The sequence below is a fragment of the Ochotona princeps genome, chromosome 5 (genome assembly GCF_030435755.1).
Source record: "Ochotona princeps isolate mOchPri1 chromosome 5, mOchPri1.hap1, whole genome shotgun sequence".
Lineage (NCBI taxonomy): Eukaryota > Metazoa > Chordata > Mammalia > Lagomorpha > Ochotonidae > Ochotona > Ochotona princeps.
In genome coordinates, this window is record NC_080836.1 from 77,956,206 (window position 1) to 77,974,221 (window position 18,016).

At 35.6% G+C, this 18,016-nt stretch overlaps 1 protein-coding gene across 3 annotated transcripts in view; it reads left to right on the forward strand.

Moving 5' to 3' along the window:
* Positions 1-17,735, forward strand: part of NBEAL1 (neurobeachin like 1) — a 175,729-nt gene extending 157,994 nt beyond the window's left edge. For all 3 annotated transcript variants that reach the window (XM_058664871.1, XM_058664872.1, XM_058664873.1), the window contains 9 exons: positions 2,213-2,302; positions 3,862-3,971; positions 4,296-4,468; positions 5,411-5,505; positions 7,570-7,686; positions 8,057-8,218; positions 10,900-11,048; positions 13,152-13,287; positions 16,052-17,735. In XM_058664871.1, coding sequence (XP_058520854.1) covers positions 2,213-2,302; positions 3,862-3,971; positions 4,296-4,468; positions 5,411-5,505; positions 7,570-7,686; positions 8,057-8,218; positions 10,900-11,048; positions 13,152-13,287; positions 16,052-16,153 — 1,134 coding nt within the window. In that variant the 3' untranslated portion in view covers positions 16,154-17,735. The remainder of the gene's footprint in view (positions 1-2,212; positions 2,303-3,861; positions 3,972-4,295; positions 4,469-5,410; positions 5,506-7,569; positions 7,687-8,056; positions 8,219-10,899; positions 11,049-13,151; positions 13,288-16,051) is intronic.
* Positions 17,736-18,016: the final 281 nt, after the last annotated feature.

Below are 18,016 nucleotides of genomic sequence, written 5' to 3' on the forward strand. Positions count from 1 at the left end.
AAGATGTAACAGCTTAGCTTATTCACCACCTACAAATAGGAATTGAGATTGTTAGAGTCCGGGCTAAAGCCCTGGACATCAGGGTGCGAGCTGTTCAACCCCCAGAGAACGACAAAGAGTCTCGCTGGTAATGCAAACAGCAAGCAGAGTTTATTGTGCTGGCATGTTGGGGTCAGACCGCACCTGAGGCACACAGGCCAGCCAAGCAGGGCAGTCGGACCTGGAACAAGCCCAAGACAGAAGCTTATATAGGCCCTTTGGGGCTGGGAAATACATCAAAAGTAACAACCTTAGACATGTTAATTTTTATGGCCTTCAGGCACAGGCAGCCTGTTCTGTTCCCATACCCATTATCTATGTGGCTCATCCCATTCTCACACCCTTATCTTCCTCCTGTTCTTGGGACCAGAGAAGAATTGCGTCCTTGCCCCCCCCGCACCTGGGTTCACAAAGTTGCAGGACGGCAAAGAACAGATTTATCACTAATACGGGTTCCTCCCAAAGTCCAGGTGCCTCCTGGCCTAGCAGAGTAGCAGTTTTCTCCACACAAAGGAACCTCACACTGCCCAACAATAACATTTTACCCACACTCTGACAGGATAATTTGTTCACAAGCTGTAGTTTGTAAATCCCTGCACTAGGGTACCAGCATAAAATGTTTCTTAGATTCTGTACAATAGGAAAACATTATAGAAGTTCTTGATGATTTAGTATAAAAATCTAAGGTTTATAACAATTATGCTATTATAATGAATTTTATATTCACATGAGTAGTGTTATGAATTGAATATTTTTTAAAAGATAGAAAAACTTAATATCACTCTTTTCCTAGATTCATGTCGATTGAGGAGGTTATTGTTTAATAATACAAACTATATAAAGGATTGATTTCTGGAAGTGCCTAAGATAGTTCCTTAGAACTCAGAACACATTGAAACAGTACTCAGATTCCAGAAGAAAAGCAGGTGTTCAGCATAAACCATATTGTTTGTGCAGAGCATCTAGGCATAATGAGCTGGGCTTGTTATTTAGGGAAAGTTTTGTATCATTATAAAGAACATATTTCTGAGCCAAGTCCCAAATACCAGCCGAGTGCCAACCTTGCAGCAGGCGTTTGTACGGACAGCAGCCTTAGCTCTGCTGTATTAACTGTTTACTTGCACCTAAGACAATCCATGAAACCCCATTTTACCCATAATCTGATTGGCCTGCAGTACTGTTGTGTGATGCTGATAGAACTGTTTTATTGTGTCTAATCATCAGAGTACACATTTGCACTTCTCTGTGCCCAACTTATCAATGCAGTAGCTCTCCCTAGGAACAGGATAATAAACACACAGCAGGATCTTTGAGTACCAGTAAATTGTTAATCCCTTTTTATCGTGAGACATGTTTCCTCATGCATTTACATGAAGTAAGAAGGCCTCTGTGGATTGCCTCTTCATAAATATTAAAATGGTGAAGAAAATGTGGTAGTGAAAGCAAAGTTTTAATGAATGACTTTTTTTAGACACCATTTTCATTTATCCTTTCTTAAATTCAACTCATTAATTCACATTATAAGGAGAAAAGATAAACACTGATTTTTAAAAATTTTATAAATTGAAGCTCTCAGAAAAAGTCCTGGTGCATAATATATACCCAATAATAATGCTCTCATTTGCCTAATGAATTTTAGGGATAATTTTTGAGCTATTAATCACATGGAGAAAGTGAATTCAAAGCATTGTTTCACATTGTAGTAAAATAATGGCAGACGTTTTGTGAGAACTACATTTACTCATGCTTTTGTGACTTTTTGGGAGGTACCTCACTAAAGAGAATATAACTAGTTTTCTTTTTTTGTAATTATACCCATAAGGAAATTTCTTTAAATTACAGCGATTTTTACCATTTGACTTATTTGAGAAGTGTATTCATACATGGTCTGTTTTCTATTTTATGTCCCAATCAGGATAGTAAGGGAAAAAGCTCCTAAAACACTGGCATTTTTAAATGATCACTGATCTTAGAAATCGAAATCAGAAGTTTCCAGTTGGCCATCCAAATGCATTGTATAGTGCCTTCTCCACATCTGATAGTAAATGATTATTTGGTAGAATGAAAGTGCTAAGCTATAGAAGTCATCATTATTTAAACAGATAGAAATTGTCAGTTACTATACCTAATACATTTGAGCAGAACCAGCCACTAAGCCTCTTTTCTTTTATAGGGTATTAGTGATGGTATTCCACTCTTGAAGGCTGTTGTCCCCAAAAATCAGTCACGTTCTTTTATGTCTCAAGGCAGTCCTGAGTTACTGGTAAGTAGTTTTATACCATTTGCATACTATGTGTGTATATATATACATGTCCATGTATATGTGTTAATATATATGTTAATACATACATGTTATATGCACATCCATTAGAAATTACTAGAAAGAAAGAGAAAAAAAATCTTTTAAATAGTAGAGAAAATTTTATGGAAAAGTTGACCTTAGTCTTGGGCTTGAAGCAGTAGCCTAGTGGCTAAAGTGCTCACCTTGCATGAGCCGGGATCCATAATGGGTGCAAGTTTGTGTCCTGTTTGTTCCACTTCCCGTCAATCTCCCTACTTGTGGCCTGGGAAAGCAGTGGAGGATGGCCTAAAGCCTTGGGACCCTGCACCCGCGTGGGAGACCCAGAATGAAGCTCCTTGCTACTGGCTTTTGGATAGGCTTGGCTCCACCCTTTGTGGCCATTTAGGGAATGAACTAGAGGATAGAAGATCTTTCTGTCTCTTCTTCTCTCTGTATATCTGACTTTCCAATAAAGGTAAATAAATCTTTAAAAAAAAAACTTGAGCAAATCTGCAAATTTATCTTCTGTTTACATAGTTTTAAAGTTGTTGTTGTAATTCTAAAGTTTATCTGAAAGAACACATAGTAGTAACCAGGAAATTCTATATTAGAAAAGCAGGAGATAGCATCTTGTATTAAAATTTACTATAAAGTTGTAATAATGATCTTGATAAATAATGCAAAATATACCAAAGTATGCATATGGGGTGAGCATTTTTTTCTGAATTTTTCATTTAATCTCAAGTCCTGTGACATATGTTGTATTATTTATTTCCCTCTATAGATAAGAAACTAAAATTCAGATAAGTAACTTATCCAAGAGCAAAAGTCAGCTTGCCAGAGCTAGCTAGTAGGGGATCTGGGACTTTTACACCAGACCTACGTATAGATAATTTGTATTTTGTCACTTAGACATGATAAAAATGGAAAATAGCACAGCAAGTAGTAGAGAATTCAGAAGCATGCCTGTGCTAATGCCTGCTATCTAGAAAGACATACAAAAACAATGTTTTTTGCATGGCAGAATTCTTGTAACATTCAGTTTTCATGTCTTTTTTAAGATACCTTAATTTAGTGGAAAGGTTCAAACTACTTTTTTTATGATCAAGATAGTTAATAATTTTTTGTTGTTTTGTTTTGTCTTTTTCTCTTTGGTTAATAGCTTTTCATTTTGACAAGAATATATGCCTTAGGACTGTCATTATAGGGACACTTTCAGTTCTTCTTCTGTCTTGTATTCTGAGTGATACATATATTTATGTGCCTCATTTTTCTAATAATACTCATCCCTGAAATTTTCTAACTAAATATGTGCTAATGATGTTTGAGAAATTTTATGAGGAAAAAATAATCATACTAGAGATTGCATTTGACACCTTTTCTTATAATGACATTTAGCGCTTTATCCATTTAAAACTTTCTTAATGAGTTCAAGATGAAGTACACCATACCATAATATTCCCAAAATAATAATTGATGACCTCTTGTGCAGCTGGTTATTCTGTACTATTCTCTTTTTGTCTTCATCTGTTCCTTTTTAGGTAACAGTAAGCATGAATTACATTATTGGGACGCATGGATGGCTGCCTTATGATAGAAACATTTCTAATTACTTCACATTCATCAAGGATCAAACTGTGACAAATCCAAAGTAAGTAAATCAATGTGTAAGTCAGAGCAGCTTCAACATACAATACCTCACTGCTAGGAAAAAGCAGCTGCATTAATTTATTCAAGTCCTTCTCCTCCTTCCCTGTTACTCTGCTTATTCAAATGAATTACTGAACTTTTAAAAAATTATGAAGAACATAAGAAAATGTATTTCCTAAAATCTTTATTATTTAGTAATGGGCATTCTTAACAGAAGTTTGGGACTCATTTTTCTTTTTTCGTTTTGGAGAGATTTTATGAGAGTAGCTATTGATACAAGTAACCCTTTAAGGAAAAATCTAATATTATTTAATTGTGTTTACAGAACTCAGCGTAGTGTCAATGGTCCTTTTGCTCCAGGGCTGGAAGTCACTTCCAAATTGTTTGTAGTATCGCATGATGCAAAGTTGCTCTTCAGTGCTGGACACTGGGATAATAGCATCCAAGTGATGTCCCTTACAAAAGGCAAAATTATTTCACACAATATCAGACATATGGGTAAGCATTGACCTTTATAAAGAAAACTAAAATTTTATGACTTTTCCAATTAAAGAATAATACATATTCCTAGAAAAGATTATTAAAATTTACTTTTGAAGCTGACTTTTTGATAGTACAATATTATAAATAATATGTGCTTTTCTATAGGAGTAATATTGGAGGCACAATAAAGGAATTTTTAAGTTAAGTACGTCCTCATAATGTCTAGAAGATGCTAGTGCTAAGTCTTTTTAAAACTGACTTACAGAAATAAGAATTTTAAGGTAAAATGTAATAATTGTGTCAAAGTAAGACATAAACTGTTTGGTGTACTAACAACAAAGTTGGAAAAAGAGAAGATCTTCCTCTCTGTCTCTCCTCCTCTCTGTATATCTGACTTTCCAATAAAAATAAATAACTCTTAAAAAAAAAAAGTAAAGTACTGAGTAGTTTTTTTCCCCCCAGTAAGCCCATTAGGAAAGGGAAGTGCAATCTATTGCTAATTCTGTGCCCCCGACCCCTAAGGTGTCACCTGGCTCAGCAGCTGATGGTTCGTTAGATATTTTTTATATTGTAAATTTGTAGCATAATTTGTACTATGTTTATTAAGTTTGCATTTTCCATAGTCTTATAATTCCCATAGGAAATTGAAGGATTTGGGGGATGAGAATGCAGAGGAGTTTATGGGAATTAATTGAAGACCCATTTCAAACCCTCAAACATACTCGTAAATTCTAGTAGACATTCCCCAGGTCCAACGTCTATTGCTGATTGATCTCAAGGGAAATTTTCCTACGTGTTTTTGACATTGCCAATTTCCTACGTCACTCTTTCCCAGTATCATTCCTACTTTCCTCCCTGATGGAATAACAGATTAAATAATATTTTGAATGTTAGTTTTTTTAAGTTGCTGTTAATGAAAAATGAAGCCATTTAATTGAATTTCTTTTTTTCTTACAGACATTGTGACTTGCTTAGCTACGGATTACTGTGGAATACATTTGATTTCTGGTTCCAGAGATACTACATGTATGATTTGGCAAATAACACAGCAGGTAGTCACACATTAAATCTTCTTTTTTTAGACCACCCTAACAAAACATTAAAGTATTTTAGTAAGGTAATATATCTCTCCTACTGTGAATAATTGTTTGACCTATTCTTTTTTTTAAAATGTATTAATATAAAGAGAATTTTTGTACATTTCATAAGGTCAGTTCCATGAAGACAAGCACGCTTCCCTCACTCCCCTGTTCTTCCCTCAGAATCTCTCCCCCTTCCCTCTCTTTGTCCGTCCTTGTGAAGGCATGCTTTTAATACACGCCACACTTGGAGGCATATGTCACCACTCATCGTACAATTCAGCAAGTAAAAAGTAAGAAGACCACACTTCCACTGGAGTATTAGGATGAGCTAAAAATGTTATTCATTTCCCAAAGTGACCATTTCCTTTCATTGCATTAGTTCTTTGTATTCTAAATGAGCTGCTGCTCTTCAGAAAAAAAAAAAAATAGGGTATTTGTCTATTTTGAGGCTGGTTTGTTTCACTCAACATAATGGTTTCAAGTTGCATCTGTCTTTTAGAATTTCATTCTTTTTTATGATTGAGTGATATTTCATAGTGTGTGTGTGTGTGTATAATAGAGCATTATTGAACTTCTCTGATTTTTTTCAGATTTTTGTTGAAGTGACCTTACTATTTTCTGTTTTAGTAAAGTGTTTGCTACTGGGTTTCACTAGTTGTGTTTTTTACGTTTCAGTAGTTAAAGAGATCATAGAAACATATTAAGAATAGCACATAGAAAACAGTTCCATGAAATTGCTCAAAGATGAAATGATAAATGAGAAGGGGATTATAAAAGATCAGAGGTTAAAACTAATACTATCACAAATATAAATCTAAATATTCATAAATGTTAAGAAACAGATTTTATATGATTGCAACCAAATTAATGATGAGGAAGAAAGTTGTGAAATAAAGTGAGTACAAATGAAAAAGATTAAAGCGAGGGCATTGGGAGGGACACATATGAGATTTAGCCAGTTAGAAAAATTAATAACCATAAGAAATTCAAGACAAGGGCTGGGCTGGCATTTTTGTGGTGGAGTAGATTAAATCACTACTTGGGACTCACATTACAGGTAAGAATGCTGGTTTAAGTCCTGGCTGCCTTGTTTGTTTGTTTGTTTGTTTGGTGCAGCAGTGATGATGACAGTTGAGATATTTGCGTAGCCCCGTGTGTGGGTTCAAGATATAGCTCCACATCTGATCCTAGCTCTGTGCTGATGGACACCTTGGGAGGCAACAGAAGTTAGCTTAAAATCTTGAGCTCCTATGCCCCTCATGGAGACCTAGATTTGAGCTCTGGGCTTCTGGCTTTGACCTGGGCCAGCCCCAGCTACTACAGGCATTTGGGGAGTAAAGCAACAAATGGAAGATTTCATTCTTGCTCTCTAAATGTCTTTTACATATTCATTTTCTCTCTCTCTCTCTCTCTTACTTTCCAAATAAACAAACAGATTTTCTGAAAAGGGTCCTGGAAAAATTAGGCCAAGATTATCAACTTGAGACAAATAATGAATTGGAAATAATTGAAAACAGTTTGGGAATCCAATAGGAAACACAAATATTTCTATGAACAGACAGACTCTGGATAACTATTGTGTGGATAGACTGTGCAGCATTAGTTTGTGCCTACAAGGTATAGCAGTATAAACCTATGAAGAGTAGGGAGCAGCATGGTGGCATAGTAGCGAGAACTTCCTTTTGCGGTGCCAGCATCCCATGTAAGCACCACTTCATGTCCTGGTTCCCTACTTCCCAACTAGCGCCCTACTAATAGGCCTGGGAAAGCAGTAAAAGATGATCCCAGTGCTCCTGCCATCCTCACAGAGACCAGGAAGAAGATCTTGGCTTCATTTTGTCCCAGCACTGGCAAATGTGGCCATTTGGGAGTGAACCAGCACATAGAAAATATCTCTCTCTCTCTCTCTCTCTCTCTCTCTCTCTCTCTCTCCTTCTCTCTTTCTCTGTAACTCTGACATTAAAACAAATAAATAAGTGAAATATTTAGGTAGCAGAAAACTCCTTTACATATGCTTTTCTATTTTAATATTAGGGAGGTGTTCCCGTTGGCTTAGCTTCTAAACCATCTCAGATTCTTTACGGACACACCGATGAAGTATTAAGTGTTGGCATCAGCACTGAACTAGACATGGCAGTGTCAGGATCAAGGGTAAGATTTCACCTTTAAAAATACTAATTATGTTTTCTACCAAGTCAGCAATGTTTGTATCTTAAAAAATTTTCCTAGGGCAATTTGTAAAAATGTAGAAATTACTTACAATGTATGTGTAGGACTTTGCAAAAGTGAAGAAGTATAAAAGAAAACCTGACTGGATTCTGTTTCTGGATGTCAGCACCATTTTTTCTAGAAGGGAACATACTATGAAATAAATTACTATTGTGAATTGGAAATTCACAATTAGGGTTGTCCCTAAAGGACATGTCATTGTTTTAATAAATCTCAGATTTGCAGATTTCTTTATCCCATCTACTACTTTTTGTTCTTTGTCTTTTCATTTTCAAATATTTCTGCTTGCCAGGATGGCACTGTGATTGTACATACTATCCAGAAAGGCCAATACCTGAGGACTTTACGGCCACCTTGTGAGAGTTCTCTGCTCCTGACCATTCCCAGCTTGGCTGTGTCTTGGGAAGGACAAATTGTTGTCTACTCCAGCATTGAAGAAAAGACCACCATCAAGGTACGCAGCAATTTAATGCACTTGGGATAAATGATCAATAATGCATTTTTCCCTCATATTGGGGATATTAAAAAGGAAAGAACATTCTATTTTTTTTAAAAAAAATTGGATGATTTTAATAAAATTATCCATTCTTTTATCTGCTTTGAAAATTGCAAAAAATGCATCAGAATTTCCTTTTATTGCAGTTCAAACATTTGAAAACAAGAGTACCTAATTATCCACCCTATTTATTATGCTCTAGCTGAAGTATCCAGTGTTTTCTTTACGTTCCTTTCCGCAAGTTATTTTTGCATTTCAGTTGTTGGTGCTGGGTTCCATCTTGTTGACTTTGGTCTTGTAAAGCACATAGGGAATATTTGAAAGGTATTGGTGTTTCTCTGGGTCTAATTAAAAAGGCAAAAAAGAAATAACGTAAACTAAATACATTCAAACCGGAACAATCATTTTGGAGTAGCAGGTAAAGCTGCATCCCATGTTGGCATTGATCTGTGACCTGGTTGCTCCACTTTCTGATCCAACTCCGTGCTTACACTCCTGGGAAAGCAGCATAAAATGGCCCAAGTGGTTGGGCCCCTGCACCATGTGGGAGATCCAGAAGAAGCTTCAGACTCCTGGCTTTTGCCTGGCTCAGTCCTGATTGTTGTGGCCATTTTGGGAGTGAACCAGGGAGTGAAAAATGTGTCTCCATCTCTTCCTTTCTCTCTGTAACTCTGACTTTCAAAAAAATTAAATAAATAAATATTTTTTAAAAATAAAGCAAATACATTTAAACTACAAATTTTGTATAAATTTTGGTACTAAGGTAGGAAGAGAAAAACATCACAGCTAGGGCCTGGTGCAGTGGCCTAGCGGTTAAAGTCCTTGCCTTGATCATGCCGGGATCCCATATAGGCGCCGGTTCTAATCCCGGCAGCTCCTCTTCCCATCCAGCTCCCTGCTTGTGGCCTGGGAAAGCAGTTGAGGACAGCCCAAAGCTTTGGGACCCTGCACCCGCATGGGAGACCTGAAGGAGGTTCTAGGTTCCCGGCATCAGGTCCACGCAGCACCGGCCGTTGCGGCTCACTTGGGGACGGAAGATCTTCCTCTCTGTATATCTGACTTTGTAATAAAAAAAATAAATAAATCTTTAAAAAAAATCACAGCTAATGTCATAGGTTATCAAAATTACTGGTGTACAAGTCTATCTTAACATAAAATAATTTATTTATTCACAAGAACTGTGTACTAAGGGTTATTCCTAAACCAACTCTTCATCAAAACCCGTTCCTATCCTAGCATTATCTGGAGGGTCCCTTCTGTGAAATAGAGAGTAACTACAGCGGCATCTGAAAGGCTCAGGTCCTGATCCTGTTTGAACTCCCTTAAGACCAAGGTCTCTGTTCTTTTTAAGCTAGGAATACACATTAACAGGCATCTCAGCATTGGCAGCCTTTCTTTCCACTCAGATAAGAGTGGGCTTATTCCATCTTCTCATCTCTGTCATGCTGTTGTGTTGGATCTTCTGATCCAGAGGAAGGGAATTTGCTTGTAGAGCTGAATGTCAACTACCAAGGTCATTTGTTGTGTTTCTGGATAGCCAGAATGAGATGCTCAATCCTGAGACATATCTTCAGTGGACATTCAAAAAGACTATGGGGTAGAGGCTGAGTTAAGCATTTTTGGTAGCAGTCTAGTTACATGTAGTAAGTGTTTGGCTCTCAGGAAAAGGAGTGTTGGACTCAACATACCCCAGCAACCTGGAAAGAACTAAGAACCCAGGACAACCCTAAAAAAAAAAAACAGCTTGCAGTACAGAGACATCAAATGAGCCAAACTAAAGCGCATATTTTAAAGAGGATGTTTTTCCTTTCAACATTTAGTTGCTCTCTCTACCGTTAGACAGATTTCTACCACCATATTGGTATTGCCTTTCTGTTTCAATTTAGGAATTCTAATAGGCCTATAATTTCTCATTATGTGGGTATTCATAAGCTGAAGTTGAAATGTTAGCTAACTTAAATTCTTTTTGCAAAAGGCAGTGAATGAGTTAATAAGCCTCAAGTTCTATGTTTATTTTCTTTCAGTAATAAAGATTTAAAATTTTTTTTAAATTTTTATTTTTTTTATTTTCTTTTTTGCTGGAAAGGCAGATACACAGAGAAGAGGATATATAGAAGGATCTTCCATTCGCTGAATCACTCCCCAAATGGCTGCAATGGCCAGCCAGAGCTGAGCCGATTTGAAGCCAGGAATTTCTTCTGGGTCTCCCATGCATATGCAAGGTCCCAAGGCTTTGGGCTGTGCTCAACTGCTCTCCCAGAACACAAGCAGGGAGCTGAATGGCAAGTGGAGCAGCAGTGACATGAACTGGTGCCCATATGGTGCCCACTAGACTATCAGGATGAAAGCCTTAAAATTTAAGAGAACATTTTTCTTTTGCTTTAATGATGTAGGGACTTTTTATACTGGGTGAAGTTTTAATTTTTCTTTTGCATGGAGTGAAATGTCTTATTTAAAATTTGCTTGCCAGGCTGATTTGAAATCATTTTAATAATGTATGACAGTTTCTATTTAAATTAACGACGTTTTTATTTCAGCATCTTAAACCAAGTAGCCATTGTTACAGTCACAGCTTTAACTGACAGTGTAAACCTGTTTTCATTTGAGACAATTCAATTTTCCTAATCTATTCTTCACAGGACAAGAATGCATTACATCTGTTTTCTGTAAATGGCAAGTACCTGGGATCTCAAATCCTGAAGGAACAAGTATCAGATATGTGTATAATTGGAGAACACATTGTCACAGGCAGCCTACAGGGGTTCTTGTCTATAAGAGATCTTCACAGGTAAATACTAAAAATGACTGAAGTAGTGCTTAGAAAAAGGTGATAGTGTTTCCAGCTTAGAGTGAACATCAAGAATCTAATATTGCTACTCTTTTGGTTTGTCATTTATTACAAAATATGCCTCTCAATGACTGTAAAATAAATTGGAACACTAGTGTATTCCTGGATTATGAAATGTGTGAATTTTGAATATTTCCAACCACAACTTAAAAATTATTTTAGAAGTATGAGGACCCAGCAAAAAATGCTTACATTGCCAAACCTGGATTATGGATTTGGAAGTTTGTCCACATTACAGTTAAACTTTGATGAATGAGAACTGCTTTTTTAAAAATTGCTGCAAAATACACATTTTAAGGTTAATATATTTGTGCATGTATCTGTAGTTGCGTGTATAAAATTGGTAGTGGAATCTTGTTATTTACTTGAGTGAAGGAGAGGAAAATCTAAATGATGGGTATGTTTTCAACTTTGATGTTCTTCTTGTTTACTATTTTTAGTGTAAAAAGCACTGTTATTTCATAGGTGCCCTAAATATATTGTTTTCTTCCCTTCGTATGCTGTAGCTATGTGGATTCCCCAACCTGCCAGAAAAAGCCTTACTTGTAAATTGCTAGTCAGGGTATTTTGTGCTATTGCTTCCATATTGGGTTCCTTTTATATTTTCTACCTTATTTTTGTTGTTCTTTGTTCAGTGATGGAGCATTGAGTCCCCATTCCAATCCCATCTTTCCCACAGTTTCTTTTTTAAAGTTTGGTTTTTGGGAATACTGTTTGGAAAGTTTCAGGTTAGATAAGTTTACCCTGTGACACAGTTTTTTATTTTCTTAATCAAAGAATAATCATAAGTATTTTTTCTTTTAAGATTTATTTTATTTTATTTTTTAATTGGAAATGCAGATGTACAGACAGAATAGACAGAAAGATCTTAATCTTCTGGTTTCCTCTCCCGACGTGGTCATAAATAATTAACCAATTTGAAGCCAGGAGCCAGGAGCTTCTCCTTGGTCTCCCATATGGCCCCAAGACTTTGGGCCATCCTTGACTGCTTTCCCAGGCCATAAGCAGGGAGCTTGATGGGAATCGGACTGCCAGGATACAAATCGGCTCCCATGTGAGTTCCTGGCACATGCAAGGCAAGGATTTAGCCACTAGGCTTTCACACTAGGCCCGTAAACATTTTTTCAAACAGCAAAGCAAACCAACCTCAGGATCCCTTCCCCCACACATACTTTTTGAGAGTTTTGGCCACCTTATCCAACTTTCACTAACTAGTCAACTCTATGAAAAACACTTTTATTAGAGTATGTGTGTGCTCAGTACTGTGATACTCAAATAACTGAAGAATTTTAAGAGTTGTGGGAGAAATAGCAGTGTATGTGTGCTAGCAATTTAAAAACTAAATCATCTAGTACTGTTTAGGTATACAGTTCAAATTTTCAAAACATTAAGATCTGAGTAGTCAGAGGAGCCTGGATGAAAGCTCAGAAACTAAAAGAAAGGTCGAAGGTGGAGTGGACTGCATTTAGAAAGTGGGAAGGGAAGATTTGAGAAAATGAAGTTTGGGCAGTAGTGAGTACAGTTTGTGCTGTACTTGATTTCAGGGGTAAGGTCAAGGCAAGACCACTAGTGTCCAGTGATAATCTGTGGACAGGAATCTAGTTAATATCCACACAGAATCCTGCCTGTTTGTTTCTTTATCTTGTCTGTGACTTCTCTCCAATCTGCAGTAACTCTTTGTCAAGGAGCAGACAGGAATGTTTTACTGAGGTAAATTATGAAACAGAAAATTTGTTATAATAGATTGAGAAGTTGAAGAAACAGATTTAGATTGTCTGGGGAATAACCAAGCTTTTTATATGGTTGCTTTATTGCTGTTTGATCTTATCACTACCTGGTTAGCCAAAAAACAGATATTGACAGTGAAGACCTCAGTAATGCTGTAAATGAAACCCGTTACGTGAGTCAGTTCTGCTTCCTGAGTATACATTCCACAGCTGTAAAATTAGAAATCAGAGCCAGACCATCATTTTCCAAATGTAATTTTTTATGGATTCAATATTAATACATCTAACTATATGTGTTTTTAAATTTCTCTTCTAGTTTGAATCTCAGCATCAACCCATTATTCATGAGGTTGCCTATCCATTGCATTTGTGTGACCAAAGAACACAGCCATATCCTTGTAGGCTTAGAAGATGGCAAATTGATTGTAGTAGGTGTTGGAAAGCCAGCTGAGGTAAAACCTAGCATCATGAATCCAATTTCTCGTACTGTTGCAGATTCCTTTGGTTCTTCTGTGTTGCAAATGATTCTAAAGTCTCCATTATGGATAACCCCATTACATAAATTTTATTTTCCACAAGGCAGTAAGTGAAAAGAAAAAATAAAGCTATCACTCAAGAATGTTCTTATCATTATATAATTTAAAGCACACCTTTGGTAGTTTCCATCTTCTACTTTGTATCAGAAAATTCTTTTATTCCAAATCTAGATTCAAGACCACTACCTGGATTTTCAGTACATCAAGGCTTTATATAAAATGAAATGCAGTCTCAGTAAAACTATTGATTTTTTAAAAATAGGTAGCACAACCATAATTCAGTGTTCTCTTATAAAACCATCATTTCTTATTTGGAACTACAAGTATTCTCATAGAATGTGATTATTTTCAGTGTTTTTTGTAATAGCTGTAATTGCCACTGATTTACTAATTACTTAGTATTCAGATATCCGTCTATTCCTAGGAAAATGTGGTAGCTATCCTCCAAGTAATTCAGTGATTCTTCCAAAATTTTTAATAATATAGAATTAAGCATGATTTTTGTAGTCATCTTTGATCTTAGAAATCTGATATGCTACTGGGAACAGTGATTTCAAGAGAAGAAATTACTATCATATTGTCTTAAAAATATTTGTTTTATAAATATTTTAAGATTTCTTTAATCCTCATGTTTTTTTTTTTGATAGAAATTTTGTTTTGTTTTGTTTTCCATAATATAGCTTTGTAGGTCTAAGGGCTCAACCTCCCCATCCCTTTTCTTCTTCCCCTTTTCCCCCTCCTGTCATTCCTCATCCTCTATCCCCCACTATACCCACCCAAACCGCCAGCCCACCCCCACCAAACAGGTGTTTTTAAAGTAACTAGAACATTGGCTTTCAGAGGCAAGATTCCCTGGGCAATGTCAGCCATTCTATTTCAGTATTTCCAATTTATTTAAAGAATTTTAAGCATGATTTCACATTTAGTACTGAGTTTCTTGATTAATGTATTTCCCAAATTTGTGCTGCCCTCCTAGCCTCTGCTAATGTGTTGCTTAAGTAAAACCTGCATTCAAGCTTTATTCATTAGGTGCGTTTCATGCTCTCTCATTTGTTCAGGTGTCTTTAAATTTGCCTGCCCTCCCTTACCTTAGGTAAATTTGTCAGCTTATGAGTTTACTGAAGAAATTTTAAATTACCATTTTTAAAATTTTGCTTTTAAATTAGAAAAAAATCATAAGTAGTTTTATTTTATAGGCCTAAATTAATGTTCTGCATTCTTCATCAAATAAATTTGATTATTTTCCATCATTGAAAAATTTATGTAGTCTTTAACACATACAATCTGAATTATGTAAAGACTGGAAATAAAAGCATCTTTCCTTTATATCTTGAATATTCTGTAGCTAATTTATTAATTAGACTTGCATAATTAACTTATAGTTCATTCTATAAATGTGACAACCCAGAATATGATATAGATGAACATTTAGTTTCAAGACTTATTTCTATTTAAAACATCAGAATCTTGATTAATGTGTATTTTTAAATGCACCAGTTTATTATTCTGTCAGTGTGAAATTCATGTTTATAAATAAGATGGCAAGGTTATGGAAATAATGCTTCAGAAAATACATCTGGGAAGCAAGCATACCACAACTACTGATGTGTTCATACAAGGTTAATCTTTTATCAGTCCTGTAAGAGCATCCTAGAAAGTTTACCATCAAGAAGAGATGGTGGCAGATGTGGGCTGTGGGGCACAGTTATTTTCAGAAGTCAGTTGGCTGCTAAAGTCCATATCATAGAGCAAGGTTGAAGTCCCAGTGAGAGCCCTGGCTACTACTCCCCTCTCCCAATCCAGTTGGAAGGGAGCAGATGATGGCCCAAGTGCTGGGCTATCTGCCACATGTGTGAGAGACCCAGGTACAATTTCTGACTTTTAGCTTCAGCCTAACTCAGCCCTGGCTATTAAGAGCTCTTTGGAAATAAAGCAACAAAGATCTCTCTCTCTCTCTCTCTTCCTTTTAAATAAATAGAATTAATTAGCAGTAGCTGTGTTGTGCTTGGTGACAATAATTATAGCAGATCACATGAGGTTTTATGCACTCACACACACATATAAGCACTTTTCAAGAACATTATTATCTAATTCAATTAATATTGATTGTATACTGGGAAGAGTGGTAGGCGGTACATATTTGTTACAGAACAAAATGTGATTCTTACCTCAAAAGGTTTATGATATTTTTGTTTTCTAACACTCTTTTGCTAAGTAGAATGTTTAGAATGTTTTTTTTAATTTTAAATCAAAATTGTTGCTTTCTATCAAAATATTATTTTACATGTTTTGTCTATGATTAACATTAATAGTACTTCAAATATAAAATTTTTAAATCCCCAAAATCATATGTCTTGACTAATTAAGCTTAGTTTGAAAAGCTGGCTTTGTGAAGTGATCAACACTTTTGTTGGTTATATAAAGCAGAGGTGACTGGTGATTTGGATGTGCTTGAGACATTTTCAATTTACTCGTTGGCATTAGACCTCCTTTTTCATCTGAAAGACCTAATCAATGTAGAAACCTTTCTTTGTTATTAATGAAGAATCTTAAGAGTTTTAATGATTAAGCTAACAAAACCTGTTCATTCTACATTCTACAAAGTCGTTGTCTTATATATTCATTCATTCTTTCTTTTTCTTTTTAATATTTGTTCATTTCTCTGGATTATCTTAAACAGATGCGTTCAGGTCAACTTTCTCGAAAGCTGTGGGGATCCAGCAAGCGGCTCACCCAGATTTCAGCTGGAGAAACTGAATATAAAACTCAAGATTCCCAGTGATTGTTGCTTCCAGCTTCTGTCATGGTTAATGTGATTTATTCCTTGTCGCTTTAACACATGTTTCAACTCTGAAATGTTTTAGTGCTTTTATCCCTGAAAACCATCTAGAGATTATAATTTGGTATGATGCTTAAAAACACATAGCTATATTATTATCAGCTTTTAAAATTTCTGATTAACATTCATGAATCCAGTCTGATCAGCCAATTACTGATCTATACCAAGATAGACTTAAGAAAATCATTTGATTCCATTTAGTAGCCCATTTCTAAAGATTATTAATTTTTTTCATTAGATCCAGTTTGTTTACATATTCTAAATGGGAACTTTTTAATATAATTCTTCTAATAACAAGGTGAAAAAAATGAGGCGGTTGAGAGACAGGACTTGTAGTACCTTATTGAATCATTTTCCTGTTCACTGATCACCATTACAAATATGCATTTTTGTATTGAATTTCTAGTTGGAGATATATTCAAAGGAATCTGTGACATACTCACGTTTTCAACACTCAGCGAAGTTCCAAGTTGATGTGTTAAGATTAAAACAAGAGCACTGAAACTGATAGATTGGCTCATTATGTTACTACCTGGTGTCTTCCTATGCGTACTGAGATGTATTATCTATTACAATAAAAGTTGAATAGGGAAAAGAGAAACTAGAGATATATTTTTAAGTAAGTATTTCATTAATGGTATAACTTTAAAATGCTTTCTGTTTTGACCATTAGGTCCTTTAAGTAGAATTTGCAGCACAGTTCACATCTGTAAAGGTTAGAATCTCTTGTTTTTTTTTCAGATAGTGAAATCAAGTACTTTGTTTTCTGAATTAGAAACAATTAATTAACAATTATACTCAGATGTTTTACTTTTCAATTCACTTATCCATCCCATTGATAAATGAATTGAAAAGATAGGCATAATTTAAAATAATTTAGGAATAGTTATTTTATAAAAATATACTTATTTCATGTTGAGTACAACTTTTAGGATTATGGCCCATTCTATCATATAGTTAAATGTTGCTGTATATTTGTACAAGATTTTAAAGTGAAAGTCTGATTGATTTAGTTTGGAATTCAAAGGTGTTTGTTAAACCTAGTTTTTGTTTATCATCTTTTCAGTTAGGTCAGAAAGTTTTACAACCACAAGTGTCATTAATCTGAAATTCTGTGGGTTTGGAAGAATTCATGAGTCCTTAAAATTGTGCAGAAATTTGTATGTTAATTGTATTTTTAAGAAAGAATGACTGCATGGCTTTCTGGGATGGGTCTGTGTTTCCAGAAATCATAGGTTTTCTTAAACCAAATTTCCTTCTCAATGAATTCTTGGAGGATTTCTCTCAGCGCAGTTTCTTTTTTCTATTGACCCTTTATCATCCTGTGAGTGAAATGAAGGATTGTTTTGGGGGGATCTTGTGAAAAGATTTGATTTGTTATGAGTCAGGGCTAATACAAGTTACGGAAGGGTTATCTCTCCAATTAATTAAAATGTTGTTTTATTCAGAAACATGCAGCAGTGTTTTAGGTAAAAAGTGCAGTATTGAATTGGTGTATAAGTAGAACATTTGCAAATATTAAGGTTTCCTTTTCTGAGGACTTCAGGTGTTTGCCTTTAAGGTACGTCTCAAAGCAAGTCAGTAGAGCTAATTATAATCTACCCAGATTAATACTAGATGCTCATAGGGTGGCTATTTAGCCTAGTAGTTAAGATGGCAGTTGAGATGTCCATGTTCCATATCAGACTCTGCCCTGCCTTGGCTTCTGTGTTAAGATTAGTTGCTTTCCAACTAAATCAGACAGACCCTGGGAGGCAGCAGTGATGGCTCAGGTAACTGGGTCCCTGCCGCCCAAGTGGGAAAACT